Source organism: Gossypium hirsutum, chromosome D08, assembly GCF_007990345.1.
Source record: "Gossypium hirsutum isolate 1008001.06 chromosome D08, Gossypium_hirsutum_v2.1, whole genome shotgun sequence".
NCBI lineage: Eukaryota > Viridiplantae > Streptophyta > Magnoliopsida > Malvales > Malvaceae > Gossypium > Gossypium hirsutum.
Window position 1 is genome coordinate 65575712 of NC_053444.1, and position 18784 is coordinate 65594495.

An 18784-nucleotide genomic window follows, 5' to 3' on the forward strand; every position below is an offset into this window, starting at 1 on the left:
AAAATTGAGCAGCGAAAATATAAATTTACTAATAGTTTAATGACCTTGAATGTAATTTATCAATTATTATTTTATTAAAAAATATGAATAGTAATAAATGATTGGAAATAACTTACATTAAAATCATCCTAAAAACTTTAGTTTTAGGCACCAATAAAATAATGATACTTCATTAATTTTTAGAGATAAAATTAGTATTATACACTCATTCATATTTAATATATATTTTCTAATCCAATCTATTTAACATATTTCTCTAATTCAATTTAATTTTAGTTAAAACATTTTAAAATAAGTAATCTAAATTACAAAAAAAAGCTAATGACCATTTTTCCATACATTAAAGATTTCATTATAAATTTTTATCATATAAGTTTTTTTTAATATATTAATTTTATGTATTTAAAAATGAATGAAGTGTTATTATTTATTAATGCTTAAAAATTAAAAAAAAGTTATTCCCTAAATAATGTATATTTACGCATTATTATTGGATTGTTATAAATGCAACGACAGACACCTGCAGCATTGCTCCGTCTCTCTCAACTCTCTGAATCCCTCCATCACGTGATCCTTCTGTACCTATCAATTCCCTCTTTCACACATCGTAGCATAAAGCTTACGACAAAAAAACCAACACCCCGAATTGTCAAACCCTTCTTTTTCTTTCTTAGTAAAACAGACTCAGAACCAACCCTCTCTTTCTCTTTGCATTGATTCTATCTACTCTTTCAGCTCAGTGTGTCCTTTGGTTTGAGATATTTTTTTCCATATAAAAAGGACAAATATATAAATATATATTGGTTTTAAAGAGAGAGAGAGAGTTGAGTGTGTGTATATAAAGAAAGAGAAAGCAGCAGCACCTGATACAGATGCACTCCCTGATGGCAGCTTACTATCCCAACAACGTCACTACTGATCATATTCAACTGGTTCTCTCACCTTTCTCTTTCTTTTCTCTTAGCTTCTTTTCATTAATAATCATAATCATGGAAGCTGTTTTCTTCTTTCTTTTGCTTGTCAATGTTACCATAATATCTTTCTCCTTTTCTTTTCATGACTGTTCTTATGTGGGTTTCAATTGTTTTTATAGTTTTGATGCTTTTCTTTTTGTTGCAGAACTAGATAGGCTTTGAGTTTTGTCTTCAAATTTCCAGTTACTAGGGTACAAAAATGTCTTATTCTTTGATTTTTCTGTTATTTTTTTTCGCTTTGGGTAAAGCCATGATTACTGATCACCAACTTAGCAGCATATGGTGCTTCATCTATAGTTTTTTTTTTCTTATTCTGCTTCTGGTTTTTCTGCTATTGTGTTTATAGTTTTTGTGGGCTTCTTTTTATAGTCTACTCTTTTGTGCCTGTTTTCTGCTCTATGTTACCAGGAATTATATTTTTCTTTAAGTATTTGTGTTTCTAGACATAGAGATACCTAGGTGTAATATCGAAATATATGAAAGAACTTAAAAAAGGAAAAAAAAAATAGTATGCCCATAAGCACAATATGAAAACTTGTTTGACATATGTGTGCTCAGACTCTTCATTTTTGTTGAAGTACTCATGCTTGACACCATGTCAAAAAATATTCGGACATGGAAGGTATGATACTCCAAATATAGAAATAAAAAAGATTGAGTATACTTGAGTCAGACACATAACCTATCCGATACTCATCCCCAGTCCAAGCAACATAATTTAGACATGTTTTACATGAAAACAGAATTGCAATAGTAAATGCCAAAAGCAGAGCAAAGAAAAATGAAGCTTTTTTCATGCACCTAACAATTGAATTAGCTGGAACTGGGTAATGAGAGTTTTTCAAGAGAATCTAGGTGTCAGGGATTGCAAATAGGAATCCTTTTCTGGGTAACTAGGCTTGTGAATGCAGATGTTTTGAATTTTTTGTTAACTCAAGTCTCATGGCCCCGTTACATCTGTTATAAATGTTTTTTTTCCTGCTAGTGGTCCTCCAGTATTTCATATTTAAACATTATCTTTTCATGTCCGTTTCTTGTTTTATGTGGTCCTTTCTTGATATCATTTTTTGATGCTCCTATTTATATGTGTGTGTGTATATATATTTGTATTTGAAGTTGTCCTAATAAGTTTCCTTGATACACTAACTTTATCATCCGAATCCATTTTCTAAACCTAATGGTATTTTGGATCAAGTATATGAGAGGGAATCTTATTAACATGGGAATATATTTTCTTATATAAGTTGGTCATTTGAAATCTGGATTTGGATGCTGAGATCGGTTGTTTGCTTTTGCTCGAATCTGGGTTACCAATGATCTAACTTCTCTTTCCCCACCTAATAAACATGCTTGTATTGATGTTTGAATTACTAAGACTGTTTATATGATTCAAAATGGTTACCAACTTGCTTGATGTCAAGGAACTTCATCTCAGATTCTAGGAAAGTATTTACTCCATTGTTCTAAAATCCGGGTTAGCGATGATCTAACTTATCTTTCCCTGGAATAGTAATGTTGGTAGTTCTGTTTGAATTACTAAAACTGGTTTATGAATCAAAATGGTTATTAGCTTGATCAATGTCAAGGAACGTTGTTTTGAGTTTATTCTTACATCTTTCACAATTTGTTCAATGATTTCATTTTGATGCATGCAGTATCTGGATGAGAACAAGTCATTGATCTTAAAGATTGTTGAGAGCCAGAATTCCGGGAAATTTAGTGAATGTGCTGAGTAAGTGCTCATTATCAGTATCTAATATCAACCAAATTTGGCTTTTGGATAGCCTTTGTTCCCTTTGCTTGCAATATCTGGTGCTCAAAGGTGTGGCATATAAGTGTTTGTTAAAATTTGCAGTGCTGACTGTCTCGGGTTCGCGGAGTTCCCCATTTATTTTGATAAGTTTCACTAATTAGCTTCGTTTGTTGCAGGAATCAAGCACGGCTGCAGCGAAACCTCATGTACTTGGCTGCAATTGCAGATTCTCAACCACAACCTCCAGCCGTACATGCCCAGGTACAATTCCCTTTTCTTGATCCCTCATTTTATTGGAGATTTAAGAGACATCATGGATTAAATTTAGAATCTCTATGATCAGCACTTGATACTAAGCCCATTAGGGGACTCGGACATTGAAACGAAGATAAACAAGCGGTTTCCAAGATCATTTATTGTTCTAGTTTAGATGAACTTTCGTCCGAGTAGTAGATTTCCTGATTATCTTTGTCAATTTCTCATAGTTCCCGTCAAGCGGTATTATGCAGGCTGGAGGGCACTACATGCAGCAACAGCAACAAACTCAACAGATGACACCACAATCGCTTATGGCTGCACGGTCCTCCATGTTGTATGGTCAGCAACCATTTTCTGCTCACCAACAACAACAAGCTCTGCATGGTCCACTTGGCATGAGCTCCGGTGGAAGCACAGGTCTTCACATGCTGCAAAGTGAAGCTAGCACTACAGGTGGCAACGGAGCACTTGGAGCTGGAGTTTTCCCTGGTTTCAGGCATGGCTCTTCTGGAGAAGGCAAGCAAGACATTGGAAGTGCAGGGTCAGCCGAAGCTCGTGGAGTTCTCGGCTGCGATTGACGGCCTAATGGTCTGTCTACTATCCTGATTTAGCATAGTTAAGAAGATGAATTTAGGGGATATATATTTTTTTAAAGGAAATTGTTTCTGATGCAAGGAACAATGTTAGGACATAAACTTTAGACCTTTTGGTCTGTGTTTTCTAGTACGAGACAGAGCATCTTATGGTAAACTTAACATGTAATTTTGTAGGGTCTCATGATTCTACTTTCCAAATCTGTGTTTTACTTTAACCATCTTTGAGTCAACCGTGATGATGCTGATGTGGTGGATTCATTCTCGGTGTAATTTTTAATCCCATTTCATTCGAATCCATGACCATATCTATAAAAATCTTATATTTTACCTCCTCTATTAGACAAATTTATTTTTTATTTTATGTGTAGGTTTGATCATAATCATTAATGTTTTTTGACATCTTGAATTGAAGTTAAACAGTTGATAGAGAAAATGACTCTAAAAGTATATCAATTATGAATGATACAATTAGGATAAAAAAAAAAGTAGCCGTAAAAATTGATGCGGATAAAATGATTGCAAAAATAAAGAAAAAATAAGAATCTACAAATTTTATGTGAAACCTTTTGGGCAAAAGATTTTACTTGTGTTGCACAAATCTCATTGTTTTATCATTGTATTTTTTTTAATAAGGATTTGGGTTACACAACTTTAATAGTAACAATAATTTTAAAAAAAATATCAAAGCAATAATCATTATTTTTTTCTAAAAATAATTTTTATAATTTTAAAATATAAATAATTAAAAGGATGGTAAATGTTAGAAATTAAATTAAAACGTGTTAAATATATATTTTACAATAATTGTAAGAATGAAGTACCAAATTTCAGACAATTATGTGAGATAGAGAAAGAAAAGACTTGGTTAGTTACCACGAATTGGGTCGAAAACAAAGGCAAAAGAAAAACCGAACTTAACGGTATTGTTGAACAATGTCAGTATCTCAATAACCCAACATTCACTTCCATTAATACACACAAATATAACTCACCAATCTTTTTCTCTCTCTCACTTTCCCAGAAAATTTTCTTCTTTGCAATTTTCTTTTCAATAAAACTGGAAGGTCTTACTTCCATTACTTAATGATTTTAACTTGGTTTTTGGTTTTCATTCTTGCTGGGATTTCAACAATGGCTGATGTCAAAAACCCAAAAGTTTTGGTCAGATTATCTCATGTTCATTAGATTTTTTCCAGGCTTTCGATTGAGAGCTTATCCATGGTAATTTGAAGTTTATGTAGTATGCTTCTGTATAAATAGATGTAATCATTATGGTTTCATTTATGTTTAATAATCAAATAAAAAGACTATGGGCATATATATTTGAACATATTATGTCTCTGAGACGTATTTGAACATATGCATCAATCATAATCCTCCAAATAGAATCAAATGTTCAGAATTTGTAGTTGTAATCTTAGTAGAGAAAACTAAAAACTCTTGCTTATATGTGAGCATGAAACATTAAAACTATCCTTTAAATAGAAGAAAAAACGAACTCACGTTCTCTTAGTTGCTGCAATTAAGGTTCAATCGGCTAACTTTTGACATTTTGGATGTGTTTGTTTTAATGAAAATTGGCTTTGAAACATGCGTTAAAAGTCTTTATTACATTTGTTGTAGGCAACTCCTGTGAATATCATTGTCGGTTCTCATGTCTGGGTTGAAGACCCAGATGAAGCTTGGATTGATGGGCAGGTTACCAAAATCACTGGAAAAGATGCCCAGATTCAGACCACTAATGGAAAAACGGTATGCAGATTACCTATAATAAGCATTCCATTCAAGTTCAAATCATGTTATATTGACTCGAGTGACTGTCCCTTACAAATATATACATTTGGAATATCTCATCTTCTCCATGTTAGTCCAAGTAGCATAGCCTTTGTAGATGTATTATTCAAATACGGTGACGAGGATATGACACGTATCCATAATCGAATTTCACACCTAAGTTTGAATAACATGGTGAAGGAAAAACCCATGACTTGAAGCAATCTTTTTGCACGTTTTAATCATTTCATGTGTTGTTGGTTGACATAAAGGTCACTGAAAAGTTATCAAAAATATATCCAAAAGACTTGGAAGCTCCTCCTGGTGGGGTTGATGATATGACAAAGCTATCATACCTACATGAGCCTGGAGTTTTGCAGAATTTGAAAGCTAGATATGAATTGAATGAAATTTATGTAAGCTTCTCTCTTCTTTTCATGTAATCACAGATGTTATATATACATATATGCTTTGTGGCTGAGGTAATTGACATGGTGTTGATGGCAGACTTATACAGGAAATATCCTAATTGCTATAAATCCATTCCAAAGACTACCTCACATCTATGATTCTCATATGATGCAACAATACAAGGGTGCCCCATTTGGAGAACTAAGCCCTCATGTTTTTGCAGTTGCAGATGTTGCATACAGGTTCTTGTTCTTCTTCAGTTTATTAATTTAGTTTTTCTTTTTGGGGTATAATTGATGAACAAATTTAAAGAGAAATCTGAACTACACCCAGGGCCATGATTAATGAATTGAAAAGCAATTCAATTCTGGTGAGTGGTGAAAGTGGAGCAGGTAAAACCGAGACGACTAAAATGCTTATGCGATACCTTGCATTTCTTGGCGGTCGAGTCGCCACTGAAGGACGAACAGTTGAACAACAAGTTCTTGAAGTATGATTCAGTGAAGTTTGTTTAATTGATTTGATATTGTCATCCATCAGGAAATGTCCCTCTGATTTCTTGCATGATAATTGATATGGACATTATATCATCTGAATGCAGTCTAATCCAGTCCTTGAAGCATTTGGCAATGCTAAAACTGTTCGTAACAACAATTCCAGGTAAGACTAGGCCTGGTAATCCGTGTATTTTTACCTTTCACAATCATGATTATACTAGCAACTAGCAAGTTCAGGAAATTTATTCTATCAAATCTTTCTTGCTGCAGAAGAAATCATTGAGCTTACCTCATCTTATCTCATGCATACATGCATGCATACATATGTATGTATAAAGTTTATTGATTAGCTTCTTTATAACCAACTGGTGATTAAACAATGACAAAAAGATGCAACTTATGAGAATGTCTTATACGTTGAGTATACTAGCAAGTCAAGGCAATATTATTCTATCAAATCCTTCTTGCTGCAAAAGAAATCATTGAGCTCATCCCATTCATGTACATAAAACATATATACATATATTTAGCTCGTTCCATTCATGTACATATATACATACATAAATACATATATGTATACTCCTAGTAACACTGATCTTTCCTAAAACTAATACTGGTGCAGTCGTTTCGGTAAATTTGTTGAGATTCAGTTTGATAAGCATGGAAGAATATCAGGAGCAGCCATCCGGACTTACCTTTTAGAGAGATCTCGTGTTTGCCAAGTTTCCGACCCGGAACGCAACTATCACTGTTTTTATCTTCTTTGTGCTGCGCCAGCGGAGGTATTTTTGTTGGTTTCTTATGAGATCATCTGACTAATGGTGAATATTAGCCATATTATTTTTTCAGTGAGGTTTAAGTTACCATTGTTAACAGGAAGTTGAAAAGTACAAATTGGGAAAACCCCAAAGTTATCACTATCTTAACCAGTCGCATTGCTATGAACTAGTAGGCGTAAGTGATGCCCATGACTATCTTGCTACAAGGAGAGCTATGGATATTGTAGGAATTAGTGAGAAAGAGCAGGTATATATATGTATATAACTCTTATACCTGCAAGAATTAAGGTGGTTACTTATGATACAAAAACAGGACTGATCATCCTCGTATCCCACTTTCAGGAGGCAATTTTCCGGGTTGTTGCGGCAATTCTTCATCTTGGAAACATTGTATTCGCTAAAGGAAAGGAGGTTGATTCATCTGTTCCGAAAGATGACCAGGCTAAATTCCACCTGAATACAACAGCAGAGCTTCTTATGTATATGCTCCTTTTTTTCTCTTTTAGTCACAAAGGCCATTTTCAGGGATCTTAAACCATTGAATTTTCACTTCATTTTTAGGTGTGATGTTAAGGCCTTAGAAGATGCATTGTGTAAACGTGTTATGGTCACACCCGAGGAAGTAATAAAGCGAAGTCTCGATCCACAAAGTGCTACAGTTAGCCGGGACGGTTTGGCTAAAACATTATATTCACGATTGTTTGACTGGTGAGATAAGCTTGCATATGATCAGCAATGAAATGTATTTTAGGTTCTGAGATAATTCTTCTCTGTTTTTATGCACAGGTTGGTGGACAAAATTAATAATTCAATCGGACAAGATCCAAACTCGAACTTCCTAATCGGAGTCCTTGACATCTACGGTTTTGAAAGCTTTAAGGCTAATAGGTATGCTCCATGCTTGTAGGCTTAATCTAGGTTGTTCCGAGTCCAAGGATCCTCCAATACATGAAAAAACTTAAAAATAAGTAAACATACCTGTCTCTAACACTTAAATCCAAGTCCGAGTTATATAGGGTATCTCTCTCTATGCAGCTTTGAGCAGTTCTGTATTAACTTTACAAATGAGAAGTTGCAACAGCATTTCAATCAGGTAAGGTCTTGAATCATATGCTTTGATCATTTCAGCTATATCAATTTGACCCGAAACTACATATTTATGTGTTTCCGGTATGCTTTTCAGCATGTCTTCAAGATGGAGCAAGAAGAGTACACAAAAGAGAAGATCAACTGGAGCTACATAGAATTTGTTGATAATCAAGATGTCCTGGATCTTATTGAAAAGGTTAAATCCCCCGTAGATTATGTTAACCATTAATGTTAAATGAAGTGTCGATGAGATTTCTCTTTGTGCATATCAGTGTCACACTCCTCATGTGGCTTAACTCTTTTCGTTCGAACCTGAACTATGCATTAACTTCACTCCTACTATTCTGCAGCTGGTTTGATCTTCCATGCTGCATTGTTTCCTGATATTGAACATAGTCAAGCCTTAAACTCGAATAAATCGGACATAACCCTCTGTTTCATTTATATTATCCTTCATTATTTTGCTTAATGATACGCTTTTTCTTTCTTCTACTTGGCAGAAACCAGGAGGAATCGTTGCTCTTCTTGATGAAGCTTGGTATAACATTGTTCTTTGATGTCTTCTTCTCAATGAAATTCATCTGTAATTAATTACATAACTTCCAAAAACTTATTAGTCTCTACATTTTTTCAGCATGTTCCCGAAATCAACTCATGAAACTTTTGCAAACAAGCTTTATCAGACGTTTAAGAACCACAAAAGATTCATCAAGCCGAAATTGTCTCGCACCGATTTCACTATTGCTCATTATGCAGGAGATGTATGTTTCCATGGCACACTGTTTACGAGTAAATAGTGGGATCTTCCGTGTCATTTTTTTTAGATTATATTTCAAATAACACTTCTTTCTCAGGTCCTATATCAATCTGATCAATTTCTGGACAAAAACAAGGATTATGTGGTTCCTGAACATCAAGACTTGTTGGGTGTTTCGAAATGTCCATTTGTAGCAGGCCTTTTCCCACCACTTCCAGAAGAAACATCTAAATCATCCAAGTTTTCTTCGATTGGTTCTCGTTTTAAGGTTGTTTTTCGTATGTTGTCTTACAGATTTCAATTGAATCCCTGCTATCGACTGAATAAACCTCTTACAATTCCTCAATATAACTTGTCATATCCTGCAAGAACTTTGGGGACTAAGACTGGTTTGATAAAATGCTGCAGCTACAATTACAGCAACTAATGGAAACATTAAACTCTACGGAACCGCACTACATCCGATGTGTAAAGCCTAACAACCAACTTAAACCGGCTATATTTGAGAATCAAAATATCATGCAACAACTTCGTTGTGGAGTGAGTAGAGATTTCCCGTTTATTTTCAATGCTCAACTGGTTTTGCAAAGGGATTCTTATCTTGTTTCTTCTTAGTACGTTCTGTTCTTTCACTAGAAGTTGGTCATTGTAGGGTGTTCTAGAGGCAATAAGAATCAGTATGGCTGGCTATCCAACTCGTAAACCTTTCTTTGAGTTCATTAACCGGTTCGGACTTCTTTGTTCTGAGGCTCTGGAAGGAAAGTAAGTGAGCTCTTTTAGTTTAAAATCACAGTTAACTGTGATGAAACTGCTGTAATTCTGTTTAGCTATAGAGATTGAAGTTATGAAATTTGTAGTTGCAATCTTACTCGTTACAATTGAACTAATGTGGACACTCTTCACATTGATTTCATCGATTATAAGCAGCTATGACGAAAAGGCTGCATGCCAGAAGATTTTGGAAAAGGCTGGACTTGAAGGATTTCAGGTAATGCAACGATTTTTCTTATGACAGTTGGAATTATTCAACGATTATGCCCTTCATGTTGTGATATGGCAGTGTTGAAGCATCAACAATTGAGCTCAAAATGTTTTTTTTTTCCTTTTGCAGGTAGGTCTAACAAAGATCTTTCTCAGAGCTGGTCAGATGGCGGAACTAGATGCACGGAGGGCAGAAGTACTCAGTACTGCTGCAAAAACCATACAACGCCGTATTCGTACTCATATATCTCGTAGAAGATTCCTTGCAGTGCGAAAGGCCTCTGTCGATATCCAGTCTATTTGTAGAGGTAAGGGTCGAAAAGGAAACAACCAACTGGTATGAGTTGAGTTTTAACTATACGCTTACTCTTCGACCTTTTGTTCGCAATATGAGGGTCAGAAATAGTTGGAACTGATAAAAAAAATGTTAAATCAACATTGTTATCGCGCTAATTTTCGCACAAAAACGAATAACCTGCAGGAGTATTGGCCTGCAAACTTTATCAAAACATGAGAAGGCAGGCAGCAGCTTTGAAAATCCAGAAGCACATAAAGAGGCATCAAGCTAGAGTAGCCTATCAAAAACTCCACATATCTGCCCTTGTCTTACAGACAGGTTTGCGGGCAATGGCCGCTCGAAGAGAATTCCGATCCATGAATTTAAATAAAAATGCAACTTTGCTTCAGGTTATACTCTAGATCATTTTAGGTTGCTTGCTTCCTCCTTGCATATCCCTTTGAGACTAGTCCCTTAAAATTTGGAAAAAAAAAATTGAAAAATTGCAGGCTTGGTGGCTCTGTCGGAGAGCAGTCGTGTATTATAAGAAGCTCACGAGAAGTTGTATTGTGACACAAACCCGGTGGAGAGGAAGAGTTGCTCGAAGAGAACTCCGAAAGCTCAAAATGGTCTGTGTTGAATAGCATCTCCTTTTATACATCATGCATGGTGATGGTTCCTACAAAGTATTTTATTTACGTCTCTTTATGTTTCCCATTTTTCCTTCTTTACGCAGGCAGCGAGGGAAACAGGTGCACTGAAAGAAGCAAAGGATAAGCTAGAAAAGAATGTCGAGGAGCTTACATGGCGTTTGCAGCTGGAGAAACGTTTGAGGGTAATTCTGTTGTTTCTGCTAAAACATGAAAAAAATGATTGTTCTAATGGAAGTTTCACATATTGTGTTTCATCGAGCACTAGGCTAATGCACACCCTATGGAATAACAAGTACTAATGTATCTCATATCGTTTTCAGACTATGGCATCGACGTTCTTTAATTATATTTGGCTTATGGATATATATATATGTTCGCGTAAATCCTTGAAACTATGTTTGCAGACTGATTTAGAAGAAGCAAAAGCTCAGGAGGTTATGAAACTGCAAAACACAATGCAAGAAATGCAGAAAATCATCGAGGAAACCAATGCGTTGCTTGCTAAAGAACGAGAGACTGCAAAGAAAGCCATCGAAGAAGCGCCTCCGGTTATTCAAGAGAAAGAAGTTCTCGTTGAAGATACAAAGAAAGTTGAATCTCTAACAGAAGAAGTGGAAAGCCTAAAGGTATGAACCTCTAAAATCCAATATATCTTCAAATAATGCTGCAAGAGTTCCGTTTTATCCATGGTTAGGAATGTTTCTAATCATATTTGTTTCCCACAGGCCTCATTGGAAACAGAAAAACTGAGAGGTGATGAGGCAGAAGGAAAATACAAAGAACTCCAAGAATCAAGTGAAGAAAAACGAAAAAAACTGGAAGAAACCGAAAAAAAAGTTCAACAACTAGCTGACTCAATGAGAGGGTAGCCTATAATTTGCCTTACTAGTTTGCTATAAAAGCTCATGTTTTTATGTCAAGAATATATGATACATATACTTTTGATGTGGTTGATTGAACTCAGGTTAGAAGAGAAGCTCGCTAATATAGAATCAGAGAATAAGGTGTTACGGCAACAGGCAGTATCTATCGCTCCCAATAAGTTCCTTTCAGGGCGTTCGAGGTCGATTTTGCAGGTATTTTGAAAAAACGAGGTTGTGTATGGTTTGCAGTTTAACTTTGAATGTCTCGTAGGATCGAGGAGATTCACTGGTTGTCTAATGATTGACAGAGAGGTTCAGAGAGTGGTCACTTGGAAGCAAGGGCAGCCATTGTGAGTAGAGTTCTTGTAACTTGATACTACTAACTCTCAGTGTTCTTCATTGTCTGATTTCTTTTTTACCTGATCAATGTATTTTCAGCCAGATCTTCACAGCCCGTCACTGAACCTTCGGGAGCCTGCTGAAGTCGAGGAGAAACCACAAAAATCATTGAATGAGAAACAACAGGAAAACCAGGAGTTACTCATTCGATGTATCGCACAACATTTAGGCTTTGCGGGGAACCGACCTATTGCAGCCTGTATCATATACAAATGCCTTCTGCAATGGAGATCATTTGAAGTCGAGCGAACCAGTGTCTTCGATCGGATCATTCAGACTATAGGGAATGCTATTGAGGTTGAGATATCATTCACACGCATGTTTTTCCAAAAGTTCCACAATAGAAACCTCAGATTCTTGAAATGATTGTTGGCCTTCTGAATTTCAGACCCAGGATAACAATGACATCTTAGCCTACTGGTTATCCAACGCCTCCACGCTTCTCTTGCTACTACAGCGCACATTGAAAGCTAGCGGTGCCGCCGGAATGACTCCACAACGCCGTCGATCATCATCAGCTACTTTGTTCGGGAGAATGACCCAAGTAAGAATTCTCTCTGATGTCAAGCCATACCCTTCAGTAATTTTCATTTCTTAACTGATCCATATGTTGATATTATTGTCTTAAAGAGTTTCCGTGGAGCGCCACAAGGTGTCAATCTCTCCTTAATTAATGGCGGCATCAATAGTGGGGTGGATAGTCTGCGACAAGTTGAAGCCAAGTACCCGGCTTTGCTTTTTAAGCAGCAACTTACAGCATATGTAGAGAAGATATATGGAATGATCAGAGATAATCTGAAGAAAGAAATTTCACCATTGCTTGGATTATGCATCCAGGTAATATATATATATATAATAGGACCAGATTAAGTGAAGGCAATACTGATGAGATAAAAATCCAGAACTACTTTGATCACTCTTAAATGGATATGTTGATATAGGCACCAAGAACATCCCGAGCAAGCTTAGTCAAGGGAGCATCACGATCCGTTGCTAATACTGCAGGCCAACAGGCTTTGATTGCTCACTGGCAAGGGATTGTGAAGAGCCTTGGAAACTTCTTGAACACTTTGAAAGCAAATTATGTTAGTTACATTCTCACTTTTCCCCTTTCATTCATATCTATAGTTCCATTGTTTTCTGCATACGGCCATTTCCTGAAGGATTAACATCCTTCGATTCCTTTACAGGTACCTCCATTCTTAGTACGAAAGGTGTTCACACAAATATTCTCATTTATCAATGTTCAACTATTCAACAGGTAACCAGTCCATGCTGCTACTTTAGTGCTTCATAGTTGGTTTTCTGCTTACAGTTAAGGTTTGAATTCACTCTTCTCTTGCAGTCTTTTGTTGAGGAGAGACTGTTGTTCATTCAGTAATGGTGAATACGTTAAAGCCGGATTGGCTGAACTGGAACACTGGTGTTACAAAGCAACAGATGAGGTACCTTCGAGTACCTCCCAATTCTTTTTCCGGTCCTTGGACATGTACTTACAAAATCTAAAAAACACATATAATTGCAGTATGCAGGTTCAGCTTGGGATGAGCTCAAGCATATACGGCAGGCCATTGGTTTCTTAGTAAGTTCCCATTGTTGCAACAATTTCTCCGTCCCTCCATTACTAGAGTAGTGCATGAATCAATGGTGCTCTTGTGTTCTAATTCAGGTAATACATCAAAAGCCAAAGAAAACACTGGACGAAATAAGCCATGATCTTTGTCCGGTGAGATATGAACAGACATAACCTAAAATGAGATACAAATCATCAGAATCTTCCCTGCTGATTCTCAAGTCTCAAACAACTTCATTTCCATTTGCAGGTCCTTAGTATACAGCAGCTATACCGTATAAGTACAATGTATTGGGATGACAAGTACGGCACACATAGTGTGTCCCCGGATGTAAGTTTCACGAAATGCAGGTTTCAGGGAGAAAAAAACAAGATTAAAGACATCTCCTGACTTATCTAAACTTTTCTGGTTTATCTAAATCTAGGTAATAGCCAATATGAGAGTGTTAATGACAGAAGATTCCAACAATGCAGTTAGTAATTCCTTCCTGCTGGATGATGATTCCAGGTTAGCAGTCATATTGCGTCTAACATCAACCCTCTGTTACTCTGATTCTTCATTTGCTTGAAATACTCGTGTTTGATATTTATATCCGACACATTTGAGCATAGGGATGAGGGTACGAGTCCGAGTAGCATAGTTCTAACACTAATGTCATTTTTTGCAGTATCCCCTTCTCTGTAGATGACATATCGAAGTCAATGGAACAAATAGACATTGCAGACATTGAACCACCACCACTTATTCGTGAGAACATAGGCTTTAGTTTCTTGTTGCCACGTTCGGATTAATCGAAACACCATTCATGCAATGGGTTGGTTTTATATTTCAATCCTTCCACATGTAGATTTCAGCATACAACCTTGTTTATTGTGAATGTCCTCATAGTGGTTCATTGATTTTTTTTGCTTTACATTTAGATATATTGTCATATATAGGTCATTGATTCAAAGCCCAAAAGTAATGGATAAAAAAAATAATCAGAATTTTTGCTTATGTTGTATAATTCCAAATTTTTTGTAGTGTTTCCAATCTAATCTTTTTAGCCGATCACTTCTTCTGCAACTTAAAAATAGAAATGAGTTTTAGATTCTCGGATTTGAACTCTAAATCTAATGCATAAAACCTACTAAACCTGTCCAAAGGTTCTCAGTCTAGTTGGTTCAATGCTCTAACCGATTGACCCAGTTTGATAAAATAAATTATTAACTTTAAAAAAAAAAATCAATTCAACCAGTTCGTATAGATCAGCAAGTTAACCGGTTCAACCTCTTTCTCCGGACCAGTATACCAGCTGGTTCCAACAACCTTGGTTTGTCAATGTTAAAGAGAGGACAATTATACTAAGAACCAATGTTAAACTTGAAAGGACATTTTTGTTTTGGTTGATAAAAATGCAGTTGTTTTGCAAAGATTTGGTTGCATCTGCATAAAATGTAATCTAAGAATGAAACTCTGAAACTATAAAACACTTTGATGATCAGTGATCCCTAATAAAAGCCATAGATAGAGGCACGGGTTATAAAGCTGTTCATATACATATACATATATATATCATCACAGTGGCATCCATAAGTTACCTAAATGAAAAGGGGGGTACCTGCAAAGTATGACCTAAATTATGGTTGTGGAACTCCACAGACATGGCACATTGCAAACATTCATGTCGAGCTGTTTCCACCACAACACAAGGTAGACTGGGGCCAAGCTCGTTTAAAGTAGGGTACTACTTTGGAAAAATCCGATAAGATAGAAGATCCACGACCTTGGTACTGGATCACTTCCATCCTTCCACTCCCGATGTGATAGAGATATATGCTTGATCCAGATCTAATGAAGACTGATTTGGAATCTTGTGGAGAAAATGCCAGTATTTCGGTTTCTTTCCGTGTAACACATTTTGTGGCAAGTGTTGGATTCTTTCTCCACATGATTTTGAAATTCAACTTATATCTCAAGCTCCAAGAAAGACTCGACTGTTCATTAGTTGAGAATAAAGATGAATAACCATCAAAGCCCTTTTCAAGAACCCATATCTGCAGGCCAGCTTTACAGCTCCAACCATACTGTAGACACCCGTCCGAAGACTCCCCGAGAACTTGCTCATCGAAATCAAATGGCCCCGGGAGTTTAACTAAAGCAATATGCTTCTCATGATGATACGGGTCGTAAATAGCTATGTTCCCCAGCGCTGCATACCAGTGGATGACACCTCCAATCACGGTACCTGAAGTCCAAGGAGATAGAGATATAGTTGAAGAACATCTAAGCTTGGAATAACACCACGTACTGATCTTTGACAAGAAAGTTTCTATTGTAACAACATAGACCTCCTCGAATCTGCTTTCACATTTTGCACGAACAACCCTGTAGCAGATTTCATCGTCAGGTGAGTCTTCAACAATGAAGGCCATGCACAACTCCTCAAAGTGCACCCTCGGATGAGGTAGTTTATATTGTTGCTTGGTGATGGGATTCCATACAAAATAGGTCTTCGGGTGACGACCACAAAGAAGAAGGCCATCAGAAGAGTCGATAAAGTAACCAAGCTTTTTAAGGACCCCAGAAAACTTCAAATCATCACCCTCTCTACTAGAAGACAGCAATGGGAGAGCAGGTTCAGAACGGGGGCGACGAGCACCGCCTTTAGGTCTTCCAAGGTACAAGGAATTGCACACAAAGAATCCTAACAGGTTAAAACCTACCCTCCATCTACTCAAATAACTGTGCCGAAAAGAAGAGCTGCAAATCAAGTGCAGCCACCGCTTTGATACAATAACAAACTTGGTTATAGATTTGGGTGGTAACCGGATAAGGATATTGCAGAGGATGTCATCGCAACTCAATGCTGTATGAAGAACACCCTCATGTTTCATCCGTCTACTCTTCATGTAGAATACACAAATCCTTCAAGATGTATGTAAAGAATCAAACCACTCGATTCTTTGAAGTTGCATCACTATGATGATTCAAAAAAGACAGCCTACTGAATCAAAGCTCAACTAAATAACTCAACAAGCAAACCAGTAAAATTTTCACCACCGAAAAAGCTAGTCACCATTAGATTTGACAATGCTGGACATGAAAAATATATGACATGGAAAAAGCACCTAAAACACGATATGAAACTCGAATACACAAACATGTCAATATATATATAAAATAGATAGAACAAAATTATGACATGACATGAGAATCAGAAAATACACGAACACGACATAAATATGCAAATTGCAGGGTCTATCTAATCACCAGTTACCACAAAAGGCTCACAATATAGTTCTCAACCAAGAAGTGAAGTCAATTTCTAAATATATCAACGAAATATTGTGTTGAAGGACAATCTACAATAAGATCAAAATTTTGTTTCCCAGCTTAGAAGTTTAACCAGGGCTAAATTTATGAATACCCTTGGAACTTTCTGATACATTCATTATCATCCCCCAAAACAAGAAATTGACTTTAAAAAATTGTATCATTGAACTATAAAAACCATTCCAAAAGATCAACCTTTTCTTTATCAGAATCAGAGTAAAACAACAAAAAGGAGGCACTTTCCAGAGTCTCAGCGCAACAAAAGAATGGGACTGTCTTAAAAACACCAGAAAGAACATGAAAAGCATTAAACTAAAAAAAAACCCAGATGTTAAAAATGAGGGTAACAAGTAACAATCCAAGAAAAATGCAAACTTTCAACAAGACAAAGATACCCAATCCAATAAAAAAAACAGTTTATAAATTATTTTTACATTTTGTTAGGTTAAAGAGAGATTACCTGAAATGGATTGATTAAAGTAGGATCGTAAAGAGAGAGAGCTTCTTCCCCAAGATGATCAGAACAAAGATTCTCAATTTTCATAAAAAGGATAAAAGGGGTTTTGAGTTAAAACAGGATGTCCAAAACGACATGTCGTTCATACCTTGGATTTAACCAACCCTCAAGAAAAATAGTGAACAGTATTGATTTGAGTAACCCAAGACTGGAACTTTAGCCAATTTGCAATAAATCGGATAGATTGTCGAGGTTATAATTTAACAATGGAAAACCTTTTAAGTTTGCTCGATGACAGGGCATGGGATACTTGAATTTTTTTAAGTTTTGGGACTTCTCAGCTCAGCTTAACTATTTATTTATATTCATATTTAATAAATATTTTTAAACTAAACTACCCGAATGAAACTAAATTATTAGTATATTTATAATTTGTTATTCAATTTTAAAAAACTATAAAATAGTTATTGAACTATTTGAAAGTTTTCTTAACTCATTGAACTATTCAAAAGTTTTTATTTAAGTTATTGGATTAAGTTTTTTTTTAAGTTCAACTAATGAGCTTTAAGCGACGATTCAATGTTTAACATGATGGATTAGAACCCAATACCCATTGATAGGGCTAAGTAATAAAATTGACCCAAACTGAGGTATTTGGACGATTTATGAAATGTAAGTTCAAAAATCATGATTACTCAAAATCAAACCGAATTCTATTTTTATTTAATATATAATTATTTTTTTATTTTATGATATAAAAATAAATATTTTATATTTAAAATAGTGAAAATAATTTAAAATTTCTTAAAAGATTATTTTTTTAGAAATATTTATGAAAAAGACCTTGCAATTTTATTAAATAATATTCAAAAGTCACAAAAAAGCTCATTTTATCAAAATAAGTCTAAAAAATCAAAACAAAAAATCAATATGGAAAACCGAGAACTGAACCAAATTATGATGGACAATTTAAAGAATATAAAAAACTTGACCGAACCAAATTGATATCACCTCTACCCATTGATAAGTAGAAGGATATATATTAGATCCAAGTTGATCTAACAGTCATTGTTGTAGATCGAAGAATAAAACTATTTGGATTTTAATTCGCAGATTCATGATGTTCAAAGTTTTTTTATGAAAGAAATTGAACCATAAAAGAGAAAGGAAATGAGCTTTCAATTTGTGTATGCAATGTGGACATAGAAGACCATACAATAGCGATTTTAATAGCCTAGTGACTTAAATGAAAACTTTCCATTACCATTTTGTAACTTTTTGAAGTTGAGTTACCAAAACACAAACTTCTTAATAGTTTAATGACATTGGGTGTAGTTTACCCATATTTTTATTTGATGCATGTATAAATGTAGATAAT

General features: G+C 35.5%; 3 protein-coding genes across 8 annotated transcripts; 2 read left to right on the forward strand and 1 right to left on the reverse strand.

The window, feature by feature from the left end:
- Positions 1–506: 506 nt before the first annotated feature.
- Positions 507–3908, forward strand: LOC107899170 (GRF1-interacting factor 1). Of its 2 annotated transcripts, none has more exons than XM_016824798.2 (4): positions 507–932; positions 2630–2706; positions 2904–2988; positions 3213–3908. In XM_016824798.2, exons 1-4 carry the CDS (start codon positions 873–875, stop codon positions 3561–3563), a joined length of 573 nt encoding a protein of 190 aa, XP_016680287.1. In that variant the 5' UTR covers positions 507–872; the 3' UTR covers positions 3564–3908. The 2 variants fall into 2 exon arrangements, with proteins under 2 accessions (XP_016680287.1, XP_016680288.1); XM_016824799.2 differs by having other exon boundaries at positions 3237–3908.
- A 702-nt stretch (positions 3909–4610) lies between these two features.
- On the forward strand, positions 4611–14620 carry LOC107899171 (myosin-11). The gene is made up of 38 exons (XM_041098871.1): positions 4611–4802; positions 5205–5333; positions 5627–5770; positions 5862–6007; positions 6099–6255; positions 6367–6425; positions 6885–7044; positions 7139–7288; positions 7384–7520; positions 7603–7749; positions 7828–7929; positions 8077–8134; positions 8225–8326; positions 8631–8668; positions 8765–8891; positions 8985–9155; positions 9296–9427; positions 9540–9649; positions 9815–9875; positions 9999–10176; positions 10350–10555; positions 10655–10774; positions 10882–10980; positions 11203–11424; positions 11524–11663; positions 11763–11874; positions 11970–12011; positions 12100–12357; positions 12449–12604; positions 12691–12897; positions 13002–13145; positions 13251–13321; positions 13406–13505; positions 13586–13642; positions 13730–13786; positions 13884–13964; positions 14059–14141; positions 14302–14620. The coding sequence occupies exons 1-38, from the start codon at positions 4800–4802 to the stop codon at positions 14423–14425; spliced, it is 4590 nt and encodes a 1529-aa protein (XP_040954805.1). The 5' UTR covers positions 4611–4799; the 3' UTR covers positions 14426–14620.
- Positions 14621–15096: 476 nt separating this feature from the next.
- Positions 15097–17750, reverse strand: LOC107899172 (F-box protein At5g03970). Of its 5 annotated transcripts, none has more exons than XM_016824802.2 (2): positions 17410–17750; positions 15097–16541 (listed from the first exon to the last, which is right to left on the reverse strand). In XM_016824802.2, exon 2 carries the CDS (start codon positions 16523–16525, stop codon positions 15296–15298), a length of 1230 nt encoding a protein of 409 aa, XP_016680291.1. In that variant the 5' UTR covers positions 16526–16541; positions 17410–17750; the 3' UTR covers positions 15097–15295. The 5 variants fall into 5 exon arrangements, with proteins under 5 accessions (XP_016680291.1, XP_016680290.1, XP_016680292.1 ...); XM_016824801.2 differs by having other exon boundaries at positions 15097–16593; XM_016824803.2 differs by having other exon boundaries at positions 15097–16617; positions 17410–17736.
- Between the last annotated feature and the right edge of the window lie 1034 nt (positions 17751–18784).